The sequence below is a fragment of the Meriones unguiculatus genome, chromosome 5 (genome assembly GCF_030254825.1).
Source record: "Meriones unguiculatus strain TT.TT164.6M chromosome 5, Bangor_MerUng_6.1, whole genome shotgun sequence".
Taxonomy (NCBI): domain Eukaryota; kingdom Metazoa; phylum Chordata; class Mammalia; order Rodentia; family Muridae; genus Meriones; species Meriones unguiculatus.
The window spans coordinates 120,524,486-120,544,888 of NC_083353.1; the positions used below are offsets into that span (position 1 = coordinate 120,524,486).

General features: G+C 40.2%; 1 protein-coding gene across 1 annotated transcript in view; it reads right to left on the reverse strand.

Moving 5' to 3' along the window:
* The window catches only part of Dusp16 (dual specificity phosphatase 16), a 77,335-nt gene that overhangs the window by 12,861 nt on the left and 44,071 nt on the right, over positions 1-20,403 (reverse strand). The window contains exon 5 of the mRNA XM_060384305.1: positions 13,631-13,794. Coding sequence (XP_060240288.1) covers positions 13,631-13,794 — 164 coding nt within the window. The remainder of the gene's footprint in view (positions 1-13,630; positions 13,795-20,403) is intronic.

The window sequence follows — 20,403 nt, forward strand, 5'->3', positions numbered from 1 at the left end:
CAGAACTGGCCCTGCACACACTGGATGCAGCCCTCTGCAGAGCTGACTCAATCTCTCACCGGTGGCAGCACTGCCCACCGAGAGTGGGCCCTGCACCTCGCCCAGGCAGCACACTGGAAATGGCCCTGGTGGCAAAGGTGTGGGTGAGCCAGTCCTGAAGGCATGACTATGGAACAGCTGGCCCCGCTACTCCTCTGCCATGGGGTGGCACAGGTGCAACAGGGACAGTGATGGTCTCAACCCCAACCCAAGTGCTCACACTGTCATGAGCTTGGGAGAGCTAGCCCTGCCCTTCACCAGCTGCAGCACTCAGGAGAGCAGGCCCTGCACAGCAGCACAGAGCTGACGCTGGTAGGGGAGGGAGGGGTGCAGATGAGCCAACCACAAAAGCCAGAGTGCAGGGGTGATGCCATGTCCACCCGCCCTTACCACATGCAGCAGTTGGGAGAGTTGGCCCTGCCCCTCACCTGGGCAACACAGTGGAGCAGGCCCTGATAGAAAGGGCACAGGCGAGCCTGTCCTGGTGTGAGAGTGGGAGAGTGGCAGGCTGCAGCACTCGGCAGAGTGGGCCCCACTCCTTGACTGTGCAGCACAGTAAAGCTGGCTCTGGAGGCAAAGGTCCAAGTGAGCCACCCGGAGGGCATGAGAGCAGGAGAGTTGACTCTGTCTCCTGCCTGCCACGATGAGATGTTTTCTCTGGTTTGTTTTTTGTTTGTGTGTGTGTTTTTTATGGAGGAGCCAGTTCAAGGGCAAATGGTGGCTAGAAGAAGATGGGGAGATGAGCAGGAGTGGGGTGCATGATGTGAAACTCACAAAAATATCAATAAGAAGGGTTTTTGTTTGTTTTTGTTTTTTAAGCAAGATAGACAGCACCCAAAGAATGACACCCAAAGCTGACCTCTGGCTTCCACTCACATCATGCACACCCACCCACTCCCATACAAATCTATGTATGAAGTCTGTTACCAGATGCTACCAAAAATTCTTGTTAAAATAAGATGGAACTTGATAATATAACAAGGCCGATTTTTAAAACAAAAAGGCAAACAAAACACTAACATGCCACATAAAATGAAAATGAATTTGAATACTAAGTTAAATTCCATAGTACCGTCTTTGTCTAGATTTGTAGTCACTATGTCAGTGGAAAATGTCACTTAAAGAAGGAAATCACTAAGGATAGATACAAACTTGAAATAGGACTTTTAGCTTAAAAATTATATGTTAAATAATTTATATGTAACATGAAAGTAGGAGCGCAGGTATCTGGGAAAAGGAAGGGAACTCTGCAGCATAGAGGACAAAAGTGGTTTGACCAAAGTACATGATACAGTTGAATGAAAATGTCTTCATGAAACCTACTTTAGTCCCAGCACTTGAGAAGCAGAGGCAGGCAAACTGTGCGAGTTCGAGGCCAGCCTGGTCTATACAGCGAGTTCCAGACAGCCTACATAAAAAGACCCTGTCTTGAAAAACAAAACAAAACAACAACAAAAAAAAAAAAAAAAAAAAACACCCCAAAATCTAAGTCATCCTGGGCTAAAAAAAAAAAAAATTAGTAAAACAAATGTACATTAATTGACTAATGTCCAAATGCGAGCTTTCCCTCCTCAGCTGAGCAGTGTTTAGGGAACGACACCTAAAGGAAGCAATCTGCTTTCACTTTTTAGTGAAGAGCAAGATCTCACAAAGGGCTGGAGGTGTCGCTTAGTGGTAGAATGCTGATGTAGCAGGTTTTGTTTCTATGATCAAAATAGGTGGATAGGTGGTAGATAGATAGCTGGATAATAGATAGATAATAGATAGTAAACAAAAGAAGGAAGGAAAAGAAAGAACTTAGGCAACGATGTCAGTACAGTCTATTACTGCCTCCCAAATATCTTACAGGTGCCTCATTCCCACCTAACTTATTAGACTCTTTCCCAAACACTTAGCTTAGGTCATACAAAACCAAGTCTATTCCCTCATTTTTTTTTTTCATCAGTACATGTCCTATTTTAATTAATGTACATAATTACAGTAACAAGCATACTGGTCCAAACAGGCCTGAGGGCCAACAACTGATTGCGGTAAGCACACTATTCAAAGACTGGTGTCAGGTGTGGTGTAGGAAGAGCCCACAGCTAGACTGTGGGGGGCACAAGGACTTGACAATGAATCTCTGAGGCCAGTTAAATAAGTTCTAGGAGTTCAATACAGCTATTAGTTGTTGTTTTTTTTTTTTTTTTTTTTGGTGTGTGTGTGTGTGTGTGTTCTGTTTTTGTGTTTTTTGGTTTGTTTTTTTTTGTCAGCTAGTTCCTTAATATTGATGAATGTGCATGTAATTGGCTGACAGGATATATTAATTAATTTTTAAAAATTTATGTGGGAGTTTATGTGCACAACATGCAGATGTCCATGGAGGTCAGAAGATGTCAGACCCCCTGAAACTATACGTAAGAGGCAGTGGTGAGTCACCCCATGTAGATGCTGTAGGTCCTCAGTAAGGACAGTAAGTAGCCTTAACTGCTGAGCCATATCTCCAGTCCAAGACACTGTAGCTTTTTGATGGTAGAACTTAAAAGTGCATTCATGAAGACTAAATATTTTATAGCATGATTGTTGTTCCTCATAAATGGGTGCCAATGCTTTGTTATAATTAGATACATTTATGATTTATTTCAATCTTATTTTGCCATATTATATAAAATATAAATAACTAATTACTGTGTTCTAAATTATGTAGCACAATCCTTAAATGTGAGAGAATAGTCATCATATACTGCTGAATATTTAGCCTGGACTCTGTGCTGCTGCCAACATGTCCCTTCCAGTGATAAGATAACCCCTGGCCTTCAGCAGCCCTCTGACATCATGGTGCTTGAGTTCTTTGGACTCACCTTCACTGCTTCCTCTCATGGGTTCCAGCCTACCATCTAACAGCTACAAAGCTTACAGAACAGCATTGCCTGCCACACATTCGTGGACCACTATCTTCTTTCCTGTTCACTCTTATTCCATCACACCCAGACGAACCCTTCAGCCCTCCACGCTGACAATCCTGCCCACTTTCTCTGTCCTTCTTCCCATAATGTCTGTCTGCCTTCCTTGGCCATCTTAAACTCCTCAGGAAATTGCTATAACTACTCCATTGATTCTGTTCTCAAACCCTTTCTCACCTCTTCATGCTGGTCAGCTCTAATTTCTCGTTAACATTAATCCTCCACTGAGTCTGCATGTGTGCTCAAGTAACTGAACATGGCTATGGAGAAACCTCAGCAATGCTACCTGCTTTCACCTCTGATTCAGACTCTTCAGCAACCATCATTCTTCCCTAGCCATGTATTCACCCCCTTGTATGTTCCAGTCCACCTATTTCCCTTCCCTTAAAACTCCAACTATATTTCTGCTCATCCTCACTCTTACTTGGTAAAAAAAAAACAAAAACAAAAACCTCATTTTCCTGCTACACTGGAAAATTAGATCAATTAGGGGCAAATTTTGATCATTTTATCCATAACATACACCTTTTATAAGCATGTACATTTGTGTATTCTATTTTCCCAGCTCTTGTTACAGATGAGCAATAATGTCCATAAGACCAGACCCTCTACTTGCTTAATAAATTGTCTTCTCTTCCTCAAGGAAATGACTGTCGCATTTTTTGGCCTTTCTCTTACATCAATTTTCTACTGTCTTGGATAACTTCCTCTACTAACAAACAAGTATTTCTCCCATCTTAAAATACCTCTTTGCCTTAAGCTCCTCTTTGCAGCAAAATTCCTTGGAAGAGTTGCTTATGCTGGTATCTCCATTCCTTTCTGCTTATTATTTCCTGTACCCACTTGTCCCACAGGCTTTCCCACCCCTCTACCAAGAGGCAGACCGTCAACTCCTTTTGATCCCCATGTTGCCCTATCCAATGGCCGATTTTTAGCTTTTGTCTCTCTTGACTTATAGAACCATCTAGCACACTTAACTACATCCTCTTCCTGGATAATATCATTCACTTGCTTCCTGGACTACTAGGCTCTTTATTTCTTTCTTTCTGCAGTATTTATTTCTAAGAAACCTTTGTTGAATACTTCGTAGGTCAGACTTTCAATGCTAATTACTCCCTGGCATAATCTACTTTTCCATTTAGAGTTTCCTAATGATCTTAGTCTTATTATGCTAAATACTGTCGACATGCTAATGACTCTCACATTTCTAACTCCTTTTTCTAAAGACCTCCTCTTGAATTCAAAGCTCTGCCTGACTACTCAGCATGTCTACCTGGAAGTCTAGCACACACTGCACACTTGGTGTGTTCATCACTGAGCACCTCCTGCACCTGCCAGTTGCATCTCCTTTCTCCTTGAGACCTCTCTCTCTCTCTCTCTCTCCACTCTCCCTCTCTTCCCCCCATCTCACCCCCTCTCTCCCCTCTCTCCTCTCTCTCTCTCTCTCTCCTCTCTCCCTCTCTCTCTGCCCTGTCATCCAGTCTACCAGAAAAGTTTTAGCTTTGCCTTCAAATCTAGCCAAGATTTAACAACTTGTCACTCCTGTTACCAACTTGATTCCAACCACTACCAGGACTGCTTCGTGGCCATTCTGCTTCTGTCCTGCAAGTCACACCACCTATTTTCAACACTGGCCCTAACGTGACTTGATAAAATCTCGGCCTCCTTCTCCCAGGGGGAGATTCACATGTGCAGCTCTGCCCTCCTCGAAGTCTTCCTCCCTGGCCAAGCCTTCCATGCTCGCAGTGTTCCACTAGCCTCACATACCAGTCCTCTCTAGATAGCCAAATGATTTGCTCTTTGAGCTCTGTTGGGTGTTGGTTTAAATCTATCTCAGTGAAAGCTGCCTTCATCACCTCTTTTCATTAAAAACCTCACCTCACAGGTACTCCCAACCTCTTACCCCATTTCCCTCAGGGTACTTATTTCCATAAGCACTTGCAACCATACTATGTAGGTAATAAATAACGGCTTGCACTATGTACTTACGTATTTACTCCATGTACTGTCTCGTCTCTTTTACAGATACTCTCTTACAGAGTAGCCCCAGTGCTGAGAATAGATCTAGCAAACAGTAGAGCCTCAGTATTTGATAAATGAACTATTATTCTTAAAATGATTAAAACCACAATCCTGTACTACTTTATCAGTATCTTTTGATGAAGAATCTCCATAGATGCTTCTTAAACACTTTCATTTGGGAAGCCATAATGTCATTCGATTATGGTCTAGTCATTTTATAACTTATGAAAGACTGTTTTAACTGGGTTTCTGAGATTCATTTTAAAAAAGGATCTCTGAGTAAATTAACAGCATAGAAAAAAAAACTTTAACAGCTATGATAAAGTAATTTTTAAGGACAAGGTAAATTGCCTGCATCAGGTTATAACTGTTTACAAAAAAAGTTCTAAGTCTTTGAAAACTACTCATACATAGCTTCTCATGGCTCAAGGTGCTCTATAGGCATGCTTTGGGCATAAAGAGCAGGCCAGCTCACCCAGAGATGAACAGTTTCTAAGGCAGTTAGGTGCATAAATATCAATAACTTAAAGAAGAGTCTGATGCATGTGCAGGGCAAAGTAATCAAAATAGCACTGGAGTGAAGCTAAAAGAAAGGATTCTGAAAGGACCCGAAATGAGAACTACAGTCTTCATTTGAAGCCTAAACAGAGTACAGCCATTCTGTAGAATCCAGGGAGATTGATTCACACCTACAAAGATAATAAAATTACTGGGTGTTCAATCTCTTTATACAAAACACCACAGCTTTTGAGTACACCCTCTTGTCTTTGTTAAGTCATCTCCGAGCTACTTATAATAACACATATAAACACAATGTAAGCACATGCAATACTACATTGTTTCAGGAGTAATGACAAGAAAGAGGTTTGTACTGTTTCAGTAAACATGTAACTTTTCCTCATTAATTATTTATTCACTTTACATCCCAATTGCACTCCCTCCCTCCCTCCTCTCCCCTGTCCCACCCTCCCATCATTTACCCCATCCCCACCCCAACACATCAAGCTGCATCAGGACTAGGCACATCCTCTTCCACTGGAGCCAGATAAGAGAGCCAAGCTAGGGGAGAGTGATCCAAAAGCAGGTGACTGCATCCCCTCCAGTTGCTAGGGAACACACATGAAGACCAAGCTGCCCATCAGCTACATATATGTAGAGGCTTAGATCCAGTCCATGCATGCTGTCTGGTTGGTGGTTCCATCTCTATGAGCCCTCCGTGGGCCTAGGTTAGTTGACTCTGTTGATCTTCTTGTGGAGCTCTTGTCCTTTCCAGGTCCCTCTATCCTTCCCCCCAAACTCTTCCACAAGATTCCCCAAGCTCAGCCTAATGTTTGGCTGTGAGTCTCAGCATCTGATCCCCTGCTGGGTAGAGCCTCTCAGAAGACAATTATCCTAGGCTCCTGTCTGCAAGCATAGCAGAGTATCATTAATAGTGTTAGGGGTTGGCTCTCTCCCAGGTGGTGTCAAACTGGGCCAGTCACTGGTTGGACATTCCCTGAGTCTCTGTTCCATCTTTATCCCTGCACATATTCTAGGCAGGGTAAATTTTGGGTCGAAGGTTCTGTGGGTGGGTTGGTGTTCTGGAACACTAGAAGTTCTGTCTGGCTATAAAAGGTGACTACTCAGTCTCCATATCCCTCGCTGCCAGAGTCACCCCCAAATCCTATGAGCCTACCGAGTCACAGGTGTCCAGCTTGTCAGAGATGCCCCCTCCCATTAGTTTCCCTTCTCTCACTCAGCCCTCTCCCCTTCTACCCTCACTCTCCCCACACCTGACCCATCCCCTCGTTCCCTTTCCCATCCCCTCTTCCACCCAATTCCCTTCCATCTACTTCTGATGTCTGCTTTATTTCCCCTTCTGAGTGAGATTCAAGCATATTCCCTTAGGCACTCCTTATTACTTATCTTCTTTGGGTCTGTGAATTGTAGCATGTTTATCCTATACTATATGGCTAATATCCATTTATAAGTGAGTATATACTATGTGTGTCTTTCTGGGTCTGGGTTACTTCACTCAGAATGATCTTTTCTAGTTCCATCCACTTGCTTGCAAATTTCATGATTTCCTTGTTTTTAATAGCTCAGTAGTATTCCATTGTATAAATGTACCACAGTTTCTTTAGTCATTCTTCAGTTGAGAGACATCTAGGTTTTTTCTAGTTTCTGGCTATTACAAATAAAGCTCCTATGACTGTAGTTGAGCAAATGAGGAGCGCTGGAATATCTTTTGAGTATATACCCAAGAGTGGTATAGCTGGGTCTTGAGGTAGAGCTACTCCTAACTTTCTGAGATAGCACCAGATTGGTTTCCAGAGTAGTTGGACAAGTTTAGACTCCTACCAGTAATGGAGGAGTGTTCTCCTTTCTCCATATTTTCACCAGCATGTGCTGTCACTTGGAGTTAGCTTAGCCATACTGACCAGAGTAAGATGGAATCTCAAAGTAGTTTTGATTTGTATTTCCCTGATGACTAGGGAAGTTGAACATTTCTTTAAGTGCTTCTCTGCCATTAAGAGATTCCTTTGTTGAGAATTTTGTTTAGCTCTCTAACCCATTTTTAATTGGGTTGATTTGTTACTGTCTAATTTCTTGAGTTCTTTATATATTTTGGATATTAGCCCTCTGTCAGATGTAGGGCTGGTGAAGATCTTTTCCCAATCTGTAGGCTAGTATTTTTTTTTCTATTAACAGTGTTCTTTGATTTACAGAAGTGTTCCAGTTTCATGAGTTCCCATTTATTAACTGTCGATCTTTGAGCCTGAACTGTTGGTGGTCTGTTTAGGAAGTTCTCTCCTGTACCAATGAGTTCAAGGCTATTCCCCACTATTTCTTCTATTAGATTTGGTGTATCCAGTTTTATGTTGAGATCTTTGATCTGCTTGAACTTAAAGTTTTGTGCAGGGTGATAAAAATGGATCTATTTGCATTCTTCTAAAAGCAGACATCCAGTTAGACCAGCACCATTTGCTGAAGATGCTTCTGTTTTTCCATTGTATGGTTTCAGCTTCTTTGTCAGAAATCAAGTATCCATAGGTGTGTGGGTTTATTACCAGGTCTTCAATTCAATTCTATTGATCAATTTGTCTATTTTTATACCAATACCAAGCAGTTCTATTACTACTGCTTTGCAGTACAACTTGAAATCAGAGGTGGTGATACTGCCAGAAGTTCTTTTATTGTATTGAATTGTTTTTGCTCTCCTAGGGTTTTTATTTTTCCATATGAAGTTGAAAATTGCTCTTTCAAGGTCTGTAAATAATTGTGTTAGAATTTTGATGGGAATGGCATTGAATCTGTAGATTGCTTTTAGAAAGACAGCCATTTTTACTATGTTACTCCTGCTGATCCATGAACCTGGGAGATCTTTCCATCTTCTGATGTCCTCTTTCTTACAGAAGACTGTAAGTTATACAATATACCATATATACATATATATAAATATATCTATTATTTAACAAACCTCTACTGTAAATTTCCCATTAGTTAAAACTACTCTTCCTCTATTGGTATTAGAATGGGAAGATTAAACTTAATAAAGCAAGACAGATATAAGAAAGGGTTCTCCTGCAAAGTAAAAACATGAACTTAAACAATGGGTTCTGGTTCTAACATATAATTAAAGATGTTCAAAAACAGTCCTTATAGCCAGGTGTTGTGGTGCACATCTTTGATCCTACCACTTGGCAAAAAGAAGTAGGAGTAGGAGTACCTCTGAGTTTATGAACAGTCTGGTCTACATGGTAAGTTTCAGGTCAGCCAATATGGCATAGCAAGACCCTGTCTCAAAACAAAACAAAAATAGTATTTATGCATCAAAAAAGACCATTTAATTCTGTCATAATTTTCATTAATATTTTGAGAAAAAGTCTTGAGTGACTGGTTGACTATTCATATCTCTGGTAGCCCAGACTGGCCTTGACCCTCAGTTCTCTGGCCTCAGCCTCTAAAGTGCAGGGGTTACAGGCACGCACTATCACACTTGGCACTTCATTCCCTTTTATTTTTTCATTTAAAAATTTGTGTCCTATATGAAATAAGCCCTCTCTACAGTTAACGCTAATTTTTAAGTGCAGATGCTAAAATCTGTTCATAAGAAGATGGAGTCGTATAGAACACTGATTAAAAGCTCACCTTACTAAAACTGTCCTTTCCCCACCTCTTCATGTTCAGCTAGCGTGAGAACAGAAGATCCCATTGAGTCATGGGGGCACTGCACTCCGGATAATGCATTATCTCTGCATCTGCCACTCAATCTGCATCTACCCTGACCTCAAGTTCCACCACCTCCAGCTGGCCTTTCTCACTGTAGCTACCACTTACTCACACGGGCTGTGTTATGATGGTTATGATGTGATCTCCCTCACACGAGCACCAAGAGTCGGGAGTTACCAGTTTTCAGAGGAAGAAACCAAGATTCAGCAGTGTGGTTAAAGCAAAAGGGGGTCAGGTGAGGCACTGGGAGGCACAGCTGTGTCCTCCCGGAGCTGTCCTCAGCCGCCATGCCGCGCTGCTTCGGGGATCATGCTGAGTCACACCGGCATGTGAGCTCTCAAATAAGCCTTTCTTTCCTATCTACACAACCGGTGTGTGCAGTGCACAGCGTTCTACACATGATACACACAGTATCTTTAATGGTCACTGTGGTGATCTTTTTTATCATTTTACATCATATATTTCTCTGAAAACAACAACAACAACAACAAAACCCAAATCAGCACTTGACAATGCTGTGAATAGACTATTACCCAACACCTGCACAAAACAGATGAATCAGCACCAATCCTACCAGAAGTTATGATAAGACAGCATGGGAAAATCAATTTTGCATGTTAAAAGGCCACAGTAAAGCCACATAGAGAGTGCTGATGGCAGACAGTTTAGTGACAGCTTAAGCAGTTTACTCCAGACACAGAGCAGAGTTTCAAGCTTATAATAGGTCATCTTATCAGTATGTTTGGAATATTTAAGTATAAAATTTAAACATTCCTCTAACTTTTAAGGGATAAGGGAGAAAAATAATCAAGAAACTTGAGGGATGGAAATACAGCTCACTGGTAGAACACTTGCCTAGAGCACAAGGCTCCAGAATTATGAGAAAAAAAGTCTCAACATTCAAATAACTAGAGATTCTCAAACTTGTCTCATTCCAGATATGAAATGGACATCAGCCAATGACTTTAACACAGGACAATCATCTGTTCTCATTTCAACAAGCAAAGACCAGACAAGAGAACAGATTATAAGAAACAAAAAGTACAGTGTAAAAGAAAGGACAAGAATACTTTGCAGCCACTGACTTCCCAAGGTCTTTAAACAAAAGGCATGCCTTTACAATGTGAAAAATAATTAGTCCATGCTAACAGTTTAACCTTGCTGTCCACTACGTACCCGAGGCCTCATATAGCTAGAACTATCTAAAGTGTGACCACTCTGAACTGAGATAAAGTTTAAAATACATGGAAGACTTTAAAAACTTGGTACAAGGAAAAGAATATAAAATACAAACATTTTTATACTGACTACGTATTAAAATATTTTATCTATATATTGAGTTAAGTGAAATGTTACTAAAATTAACTCAGCTCCTGCCTCCAGGTTCCTGCCCTGCTTCAGTTCCTTTCCTGACTTCCTCCAGTGATAAACAGTGATATGGAAGTATGAGCCAAATAAATCCTTTCCTCCCCAACTTGCTTTTGGTCATGGGGTTTCATCACAGCAATAGTAACCCTAACTAAAGACAATAGCCTTGTAGATCTTTTTTCAAATGACTTCAACTGCTAAATTTTAATAGAAAGGAACATATTATTATGGAAAAATCATTAAAATTTCACCTTCAGAAATATTCAAGAAAAAATATTGCTTCTGGAATGTTTAAATCAGTAAGTTGAACAGAGAGATGATTTAGTTTATGATGCTTATGAGAGAGTAAATCTGTGCTATGTAACTGTAATCCCAGCCTTCCAAAGGTAGTGGCAAGAGGGTCACAAGTTCAAACTCACCCTCAGTTAAATAAGCTCAGACAAGTCTGGGCTTATAGACCCTGTTTAAGAAAAACAAAACTTAAAAACAAAGTAAAAACAAAGCCAGGCATGGTGGAACATCCCTTTAATCCCAGCACTTATAAGGCAGAGGTAGGCAGATCTCACTGAGTTTGAGGCCAACCTGGTCTACATAGTATGTTCCAGGACAGACAAGGCTATTACACAGAGAAACCTTGTCTCAAAAAAACAAAACAAACAAACAAAACAAAAACAAGTAAAAATGAAAATGAGTCATGTTGTGAGTTCATTTAACACTTTGAAATAAAAGTTTTCTCTCACAGTAAAATAAAATTGGCTAACTAAATCTCTAAAATCTTCAGCTCAAAGGCTCTTGTCAACATTGAACCTCATAGTCCAAGACAAATTCCTGTCCAATCTCTCAAAGCCACTCACCCTTCCATGCTCCTTGGTGCTCTCTCTCCCCTCACCATATGTGGTAAAGGGGCTTAGTGACAGTCTCCCACATTGGATATGGCTGAACCTATTGCCCCATGAACTTCTATAAGCCCATTCTCCACTGACAAAGACTCTAGCACACTGTTTACTACACATGTAAAAGTCAGGGTAGAGAGTGGAGCCAGAAAGCTCTTCCCCACTCTCAACCCAGGTACTAGTTTGAGTGCTTGCCCAGTCGATAAGTCTGAAAAGGGAACTGTTGGAGGTTGTTCTAATGCTGGCCCTCAAGATCGGGTTACACCAATTCTTGTTTTGTAAACCTGCCAAAAATATACCTGATTGGTTAATTGAACAGCCTATACCTTGGCAGGGCAGAATGGAGTAGACATGGCTAAGGTTCCCAAGCTTTGAGTTCAACAGAATCATGGAAAATAGACTGACAGGAAGAGAAGCGGAAAAAGGACACCACGATGGGTTAGTATGGAGAAAAAAACAAAAAACAAAAACCAAACACGTGGGCTGAGAGGAAGAACTCCAATAATGGCATGAAAAAGCCCAGATGAAGAATACAAGCAAGTTTCATGGGATTATGGATGGAAAGTAGAACAGATGAGGAGGATTAAGGTGGATGGCATTGGATTGGAGCTGGGAGATGGATGGTGAGATTATTGAGCCAGCATAGGTGAAAATCTGCCCAGCCCAAGGTAAATAAGGCAATTATAAAATCTAGCAGGTATCTGTCTCTTATTAGTTGTCATAGTGGGTTAGATAATACCACCGTGATGATATTAGAGCTAATAATAAACATATATCCCAACACCCTTTTTTAAATTTACAACAACAGGTAATGGAACAAAATCAATGTGTCATTGTCAAAAATAAAAACCAATACAATTATATGTAACAACTACTTGTGCTGACTGGTTAAGGTTCCCCAAGAATAAATAGAAACCTAAACTAGGACTTCAATTTTATTTTTTCAAACCTGGACTAAGTATGCCAAACATTTCTTACTTTGCCACAGGAATACATACGACTTTACAAAGTTAATTTTGCTTTCTGTAACGTAGTTTACTTATCCTTAACACAGGATTACTAGTAGTCACATGCTCAAAGGCACCGTGACCCTCCCAGAGAGGGTCTGTTCCTATAGAAGCCATCAAATCTCAAGAAGGCAGTTCTCACAGAAGACCAAACATATCGACAATACACTACAGAAGCAGATCTTATAGAAGCAGGGGGCTTGATGGGAAAAGAATAGTAAAAATGCCTCATGCACCTTGTTTTGTATATGCTAAGAAGGCCATTGTGCACTTTCTAATCAGCTCAATTATTCCCATCTTTCAAGGAAAAAATACTAAGGGAAATTGCTCTTTATAAAGGAAAGTAACAGCTGAATTAAGTGAACTAAGATTAAGAGTTGAAAATTCCAATTGCTTTTTCAATTAATGACACTGTAAATTAAGAAATTTTAGAGAGGGCAGAGGCAGGTGGATCTCTGTGAGTTTGAGGCCAGGCTGGTATACAAAGTGAGTCTATGATAATTAAGGCTACACAGAGAAACCCTGTATTTAAAAAAACAAAAAAACAAAAAAACAAAAAAAGAAATTTTAGAGAAAAGCAATTTTTCCAAATAGGAAAAGCACTTTTCTTTTTTAGCATTCCTCTTTAAGAGCATGTAAGCTGTAGAATCATATAGTTGCTGTTATGTTTGTGCTCTCAGAATCCATGTTCCTCTTTCCACAAACTGTCTAGCCAGCTTCAGACACAGTGAAACTGACAGAGCACACTGAGGCTCTATCTTAACCATCTTTGACCATTTCTCCTCTGCCAGGCCTGACTTGAATCCCTTTCTCATATGCTACCAAAAAAATATAAAATAAAGTACTGTAAATATAGGACACACAACTACAGTAATAGAACAATAAATAGACCAAGAAGACAAAGCTAAAGGTATGAAAAACAAAACAAAAGAACCCTATCTTATTTCAATTTCTTAGACCTATGAGAAAAACACACAACAACAATTTGAGTGTCCAAAGTAATACAGGAGAGATGATACGGCATATGGCTGGAGCTCACACTGACAGCGTTCCTCCTTTTTGGGATCACAGTCTGCTCCATGACAGGTAATGCACAACTGCTGCTTCTCCAGCTGCTACCGAAAGAAGAACATTCTGAAGCACTCACCTTGTTGAGGACATCTCGCTGGCAGCCAAGATAGAGGTTGGGAAGAATTCTAGTTGGCCCAGTGTTGGCAACAGGTAAGCAAGGCTGAGATATGCAGGTAGGGACTAGAGTGGATTTTCCTTCACAGAGGCCAGGGAAACAACGAGAGAACTCAGCAAACCCACCTAGGAACAAACATTGTAAGTTATGCCATGTACAAAGTAAAGTAAGCCACCCTTCTGGAACTGCTTGACTAAAACCATTTAAAATAAAAATCAGATGGTACAGACCCAAGCAGGTAACATATCTATGGCGCATCCCTTCCCACAGCTGCTGATGCTAAAGGTTGTAGAATTCAGCACCAACTTTACCTTATAAGGATGTACGTAGTATGATTGGGCAAGTACTGAGGGTGCTGAAAATAATCCCTGCCTTTCTCACACAGTCTCTAGACAGACTCTACACTGACAAGTGATCCCCCTTTCTCTCTCCATACAAATGTTATTTATGGGACAGTAAAGAGGATTTAAGTCAATAGCAAAAATATAAAAATAGTTATTCACAATAGCAAACAAACAGGTATTTTTTAAAATGATAAATTTAATGTTACTCTTTTAGAAAAAAATAATGCTGTAAACTCTTCTGAGATTCAACCTTAAGTCTTCCACCCACACAGACTAGTTTTTGGTAGGGGTGGTGGGATAAGGCAAGGTCTTGAATGAGCTTGCTTCAAACTTACTATGTGGCTGAGGATGACCTTGAACTCCTCCCACTGCAGCCTACTGGGTGCTGGGATTTAGGTTGTGCCACCCTGCCTATCGTTTTTCTTAAGACATCAAAAAAAAAAAAAAAGCCTTATAAAATGTCCCTATAACCAGTCATTGCAATTCTGTAGCAGTTAGTCAAGGCTCCATAATTACCCCTGATTTCTGGAACTCCTGTTCATTTTTCTAAGCACTACAAAAAAGTGTTGACAGATCCTATTAGAGTACATGAATTCTTGTGGCAAGAATCCTGGGCTCAGATCTAGAATTTGGGGTTGTTTTTTTCCACAGTCTTTTTTTTTTAAAGTGTGTGTATATATGCGCGCATGTGCGTGTGTGTCCTAGAGATGGGGAGAGAAGGAAAGTATGGAGGCCAGATGACGACTTGCTGGAGTCCTCTCTTTCTGCCATGTGAGCTCCAGGAATGGGACTCAGGTTATCAGGCTTGACAGCAAAGGCCTTTCCCTCGTAAACCACATCATTAGTGCCAGTCCTGTGGCCCAGTCTTATATTTCTAATGAACTGCCCTAGGGCATTCATTAAATGTCACAATCTTGCCAAAATTTAATAGAGAGAAATCCTTGTAGCACTGTGAGCTCCTGTGTAGGGGAAAACGTGTCTAAGGTCTTCATAGGCGTTTCCAATTTAAATAAATACTTCTTTCTACCCAAATGGAAACATAGGAACCAAATTGTTTCTGATAAAATCCCTTACTATCCAAACCCTTACCTCTTAATATCTTAGCTCAGGAGCCCTGAAGATGAGAATTATGGAAAATAATTGTTCAATTCAAGTATACCCAAGTAGACCCGTTTCTACTGTCTATGCTCAGCCTGGAAGCCAGAAGCAGCGAGGTACAACAGCAGGAAGTTGCAACAATTACGTCACCAGCAAAATGCAAGTCAATATTCCTACCTCCAGTCAAGTTCCTGTGATTTTAAGTCTGTTCTTGTACATGAGCAACTGGAAGGTCTTAAACTAAGCTGGTGGATAGAGCAGTGAACCAGATCCACTGTAGAAATCCCAAATTACTTTGTACGATGGACAAGGCCCTCAAGACATGTAGCTGTATGGGTTTTATTTTTCATCATTTCCAAACATGACTTCCAGCCGTGTAAAACTCCCTGTTGTTTCTCACTGCAGGAACACCATCACTCTGCCCTGCAGCACGCATGCACACACAAGCCCAGTGATCACACAGGAGGGAAAGCAATGACATAAGTCCCTGTCTGTAAGTTCACTCCTGGCCCAGCACATTCTACATGCTGGATGTGGTAGAGTTCCTGAGCCCCAGCTCCTAGTTTATTCATCTGTAAAAGAAGACTAATGCTGAAAGGGTTACTAACCCACCTGCAGGCTTTGTGTGGCACATAGCAACCACTCGAGCAAGTGTCCAGTGGTTATTATCCCACGACAGCAATCCTCCTCCACCCTAGCACCTCTTTAGGACTCTGAAGAAAAAGTGAAGAGCAGTCCCTCTAAGCCTCAGAGCCCAAAGTTACACTTCCCAAACACGCTCCAAGGCACTGGCGGCCTTCAAGAAGCTGACAGAGGGCATTGCCCCAAAAAGTAAGAGAAGCACTGCATGTCTCATCTTGCTGAGAGACTCTCAGCTTCTATTAACATAGTAAGGGCTCCAACGATGCTATCTCTAAAGAAAGTGCTTTAATTTCCTTAAGCCAAACACGCTTTTCCAAACTGATTTAACCATGGAAATGCCTCTAAAATCGTTAGCTGTTAGTGGCATTCTATACAAGTAAATGCTAGACTGAAACTACTCAACTGCCATCAATTAGACTTTCTCTACCTACAAGTTTAGCCACAGGTATCTCGAGGCAGGCAGCATGGGCTCATGGATGTGCACTGTTTGGTGTATAAGATAGAACACAGTTGCTGTAAGGTGTGGCCCCCCCCACAAGTGTGTATCACAGCAACATAGTGAAGGCTCTCACTTTCCTTTGCTCAGTTCATACCAACCAATAGGCACTGCTATATAACTAATTGTATGATTAAAATTTTAACATCTATATGTTGTCTAACCTAAGAATTATCTTATAGGAAGTCTGTTAAGACAAGCAAAGCCATGTTCCAGTAAAACATTCTCAGAGAAAGAGAATCCAAAAACCCCTCGAGTTATTTTAAATAATCATACTAAAAAGTAACAACAAAATATACTGAACTAAAACTCTAACAAACACTACTGAGATTACAGGTGTGGCCTACGGGCCTCGTCTCATCTTCACAATGTGCTATGTGTAAAGTAAATGCCATTACTATTCCCAGTTACTTACAAGAACACAGAGTCTCAGAAGTGTGTTCTGTAATGATTAGCAGAGCTAAGGTATGAACCTGCCTCTTAAATTCTCTAACTTCCCCTGTGGACAGGGACACCCTTATGTTTTCTATGGTGTCCAAGCCTTACAACCCTGATTTTCTTGTTCTCAGAACAGTCCAACCATGGGCCTAGCCCTTCCCCAAACTAATGGAAGCCTCGCCTTCCAAAGAGAGGTGTGTGCTGCACAGGAATGTGTGTGTTTTTGTGTGTCTCCGAAGCTTCAGTGAGAGACAAGAAAGACAAGAGGTCTCACACATCTAGAGATAAGAGGCATACCAAATACAACTTTTGCTAAAATCTCTTTCTGGGGGAGATGTAAACAATGTCTATTAGGCTTACTTACAGAGCCATGGGTGAGGGGTTATGGACAGGAGCGTGGGAGATCCTAAAGCAGCCACACTGGAAGTTTGTATGATGGCTGACTCCCCCCCCCCATAACCCCTTCTCTAGTCATTCTCTAACTATATACTCTAGTCTTCCCAGAGACCCAGAAGTTACATGCAATTAAGGCATAATAGCATACAACTGGTTACAAGGCATAAGGAAATATCAGATGATGGTCCCAATGGCCCTGTCTACCCACTACTTCTATGAGGGAATGTCAATTATCAAGAAGCCCCGCTAAGATGATCTTTGGCAAGCTGTCCTACTAAACTTCTGAAGATAGTAAGCAGTGTGGCTTAAACGATAGTCATGTACAGCTCAGATGTACAACTTACATGGAACCCATGATAAAGTTCACAAATTAACTAGCTAAAAATAGCAATCCACCATGGTTTGTTCATGGTGAAGATAAAGCTTTGTCTTGGCTTCCAGAAAATATCTTTCAGAAGGACACCCTTCTGCATCCTCCAAGAATGACTTTCCGAGGGAACAATTTGGAAACAATCATAACATTAAACCAGTCAGCCTGGCTGTTCAAGGTCCAGCTGTATCAATAACACAGGGATCCTAAGCCACTTTAACATCAATGTACCTCTAAAGGATGACTCCAAAGAATTCTATGGCAGGGAACAAAAATAAATGACGGAAACCACTGTTCGACCTCAAAAATAAAAATGTCAAACCAACAATACATGGTAGAATTCTTTATAAAACCAGAGGAGCCAGATGAGATGGCATATACCCTTAATCACAGCCCAGAGGCAGAGGCAGGCAGATCTCGGAGCTTCAGGCCAGCCTGGTCTAATAGCAATTTCTAGGCTAACCAAAGCTATACAGTGAGACTTTGTTGCTAAATAAAACATACTTTGTTTGGCTATTTTCAACTAATATCTATTATAAGCACTAACAGCCAGACTTTGAAATATTTAATAGGTTTCAATGAAATCAGAACATTCATTTAGTGCTCAGTCTGGCTTGAAATGTCCCAAATTGTGCACTTCCAGAAAATACTACATAAGGCAAATAGTACAGTTTCCCGCTCTTTATCTATGACAGCATCCACTCTGCTGACATCCTCCGTCATTGACAGTGTTTTCCATTCACCGGCCTTTCATTCACTGTTGTATTCTAGTGACTCCATTTTCATTTCATTAATTAACAACAGATGAGACAGTGCAGATCTACTCTGAACCTTTGGAAACTGTCTATGGCATCATTGGCAACTGAGTTTCAAAATATCTAATTATCCCTTTTGCTTTCAAATATTCCCTTGCAAACAAGATCTACATCAAAACAAAAGCACATCAAGTTCATGTGTGTATACTTTGTTCCAAAGGCTGCTAGATATAAACTAAAAGCAGCAGATTATCTGACCTTGTCATAAGGCTTGCTGTCCCAAGCAATACAAGTTAAGGTATTACAAAACCTGTAATAGCAGTTCATAATCTTTAGCAGTATTTTAAAAATTATCATGGACTTGTCTTGTTGTTAATACCACCAACTTTCTCTTCCCCCTGAATTTCATGCTGTTTATCACAATGGATAAAATATAAAATGGCAGTAACTGATATGTATTTCCCTAATAGACAACTGAACTTCAGAATAGCTGTGCACTAGTCCCTGTGGCTCTGAAGTGTTTAACAGGCAGTTAGACACATTCAGAGGCTTCCATCTGGAGAGAAATGGAGAGAAGGAGAACGATAGACACCCTGCACTGCTGCTGTTTGTCAATCTACCACCGTGCAACCAAAAGAATGTATGTGTAGAAATAAAAATATATTACTCTGAACAGGAAAAACATTTGGTATAGCTTCAAAGGCATCTATCACTTATATGTATGTCACTGTCTTCTCATTCAGCCAAAAAAAAAAAGTTCTTCCCTGAGGATACCCCCTTACAACTCCAATCAAAAGAACTATTTTCTATTAAAAAAAAAAAATCACTGTGAAGCATCATTACCTTATGTTGGGGAAAAATATGCCAAATAAAATAAAATGCAAAAGAATTCTACTAAACAATTCCAATTACTTCTTTTTTGGCTCATTTGTAATCAGCTGTAGAAGTTATTTTCTAAAAGCAAAAACTTTTTATAATTAACAAGTGACACTTCACTACAGCTCAGTAATACTCCATTTAAAATTAATTTTTATTTTATTTTTGAGACAAGATCTCACTGTGTAAGCACAGCAGTTTTAAAATTTACCATATGGACCATATTAGCTTAAAATTTACAGCAACCCTCCTGCCTTTACATCCCAGGTCTTAGGACTAAAGAAATATACAACCATATCTAGGTTCTTAATTTTTCTAAGTATCAAATTCTAAAATTCATATCATATCCCTTTGACTAAACTAATGATGGATATCAACTACTTAAAGCTAATTCTCTGTAAGGAGAAAAAGAGCGTTTACTACATGCTTTCATTCAAATAGGCAAGAAGTCACCAGAGCTTTGTTACATGGCAGAATTGCTGAACACGGGAGGCCGAATTAAAGAGAACTGTCCACCCCATCTTCTGAATAAATTCTATGGTTACAAACAGAAATGGAATTTCTATGAAAATTTTGCTTTCTGAAAAAAAATTTACTTTCTGGAAAAAAAAATTTCCAAATATCCTATGTAAATTTAACTTTAATTTGTAACCACTTTCATACAATTCATGTTTCTATCATTTTTAAATTAGTTCTCTAAGCTAATGATTCCAAAAAACAAAACATTCTGTGACATAAACAGAATCCCCATTTGCTGATTCTAGAATGTAGGTGCAAAACTGAAGCACGCCGTACCTCTAGAGGTGTTACTATTTTTTGGTTTGGTATTGTTGAGGTTTAGCATATATTCATTTTATAAAATAATGGTATGTATATGATATCTACACAAATTCTTTGATCATACGGAGAGTGTAATTTCAATTAGTTTTCAGAAAATGCAGAGTGAAGGCTAGTTTACTGACCTTTTAATCTGTCAGACAATGCACAACTGAGCCTAGAAACAACTTAGCCTAAATACACACCTCCAGGGCTTTTAATAAATGCCTCATATGAACAAAAATCTTTGAGAGGAGTACAACAGGAGCTGGAGAGGTGACTCAGCAATTAAGAACACTGGCTGTTCTGCCAGGTGACCCAGGACCAGTTGCCTACAACCATCTGTATCTCTAGCTCCGGAGAAATGTGACATCCTCTTCCAGCCTCGGGGGTTACCAGGAATAGACAGACACGAAGGCAAAACACAAATAAATAAATAAATAAATAAATAAATAAATAAATAAATAAAAGAAAAAATTAAGAATAAAACAAAAATAAAGGAA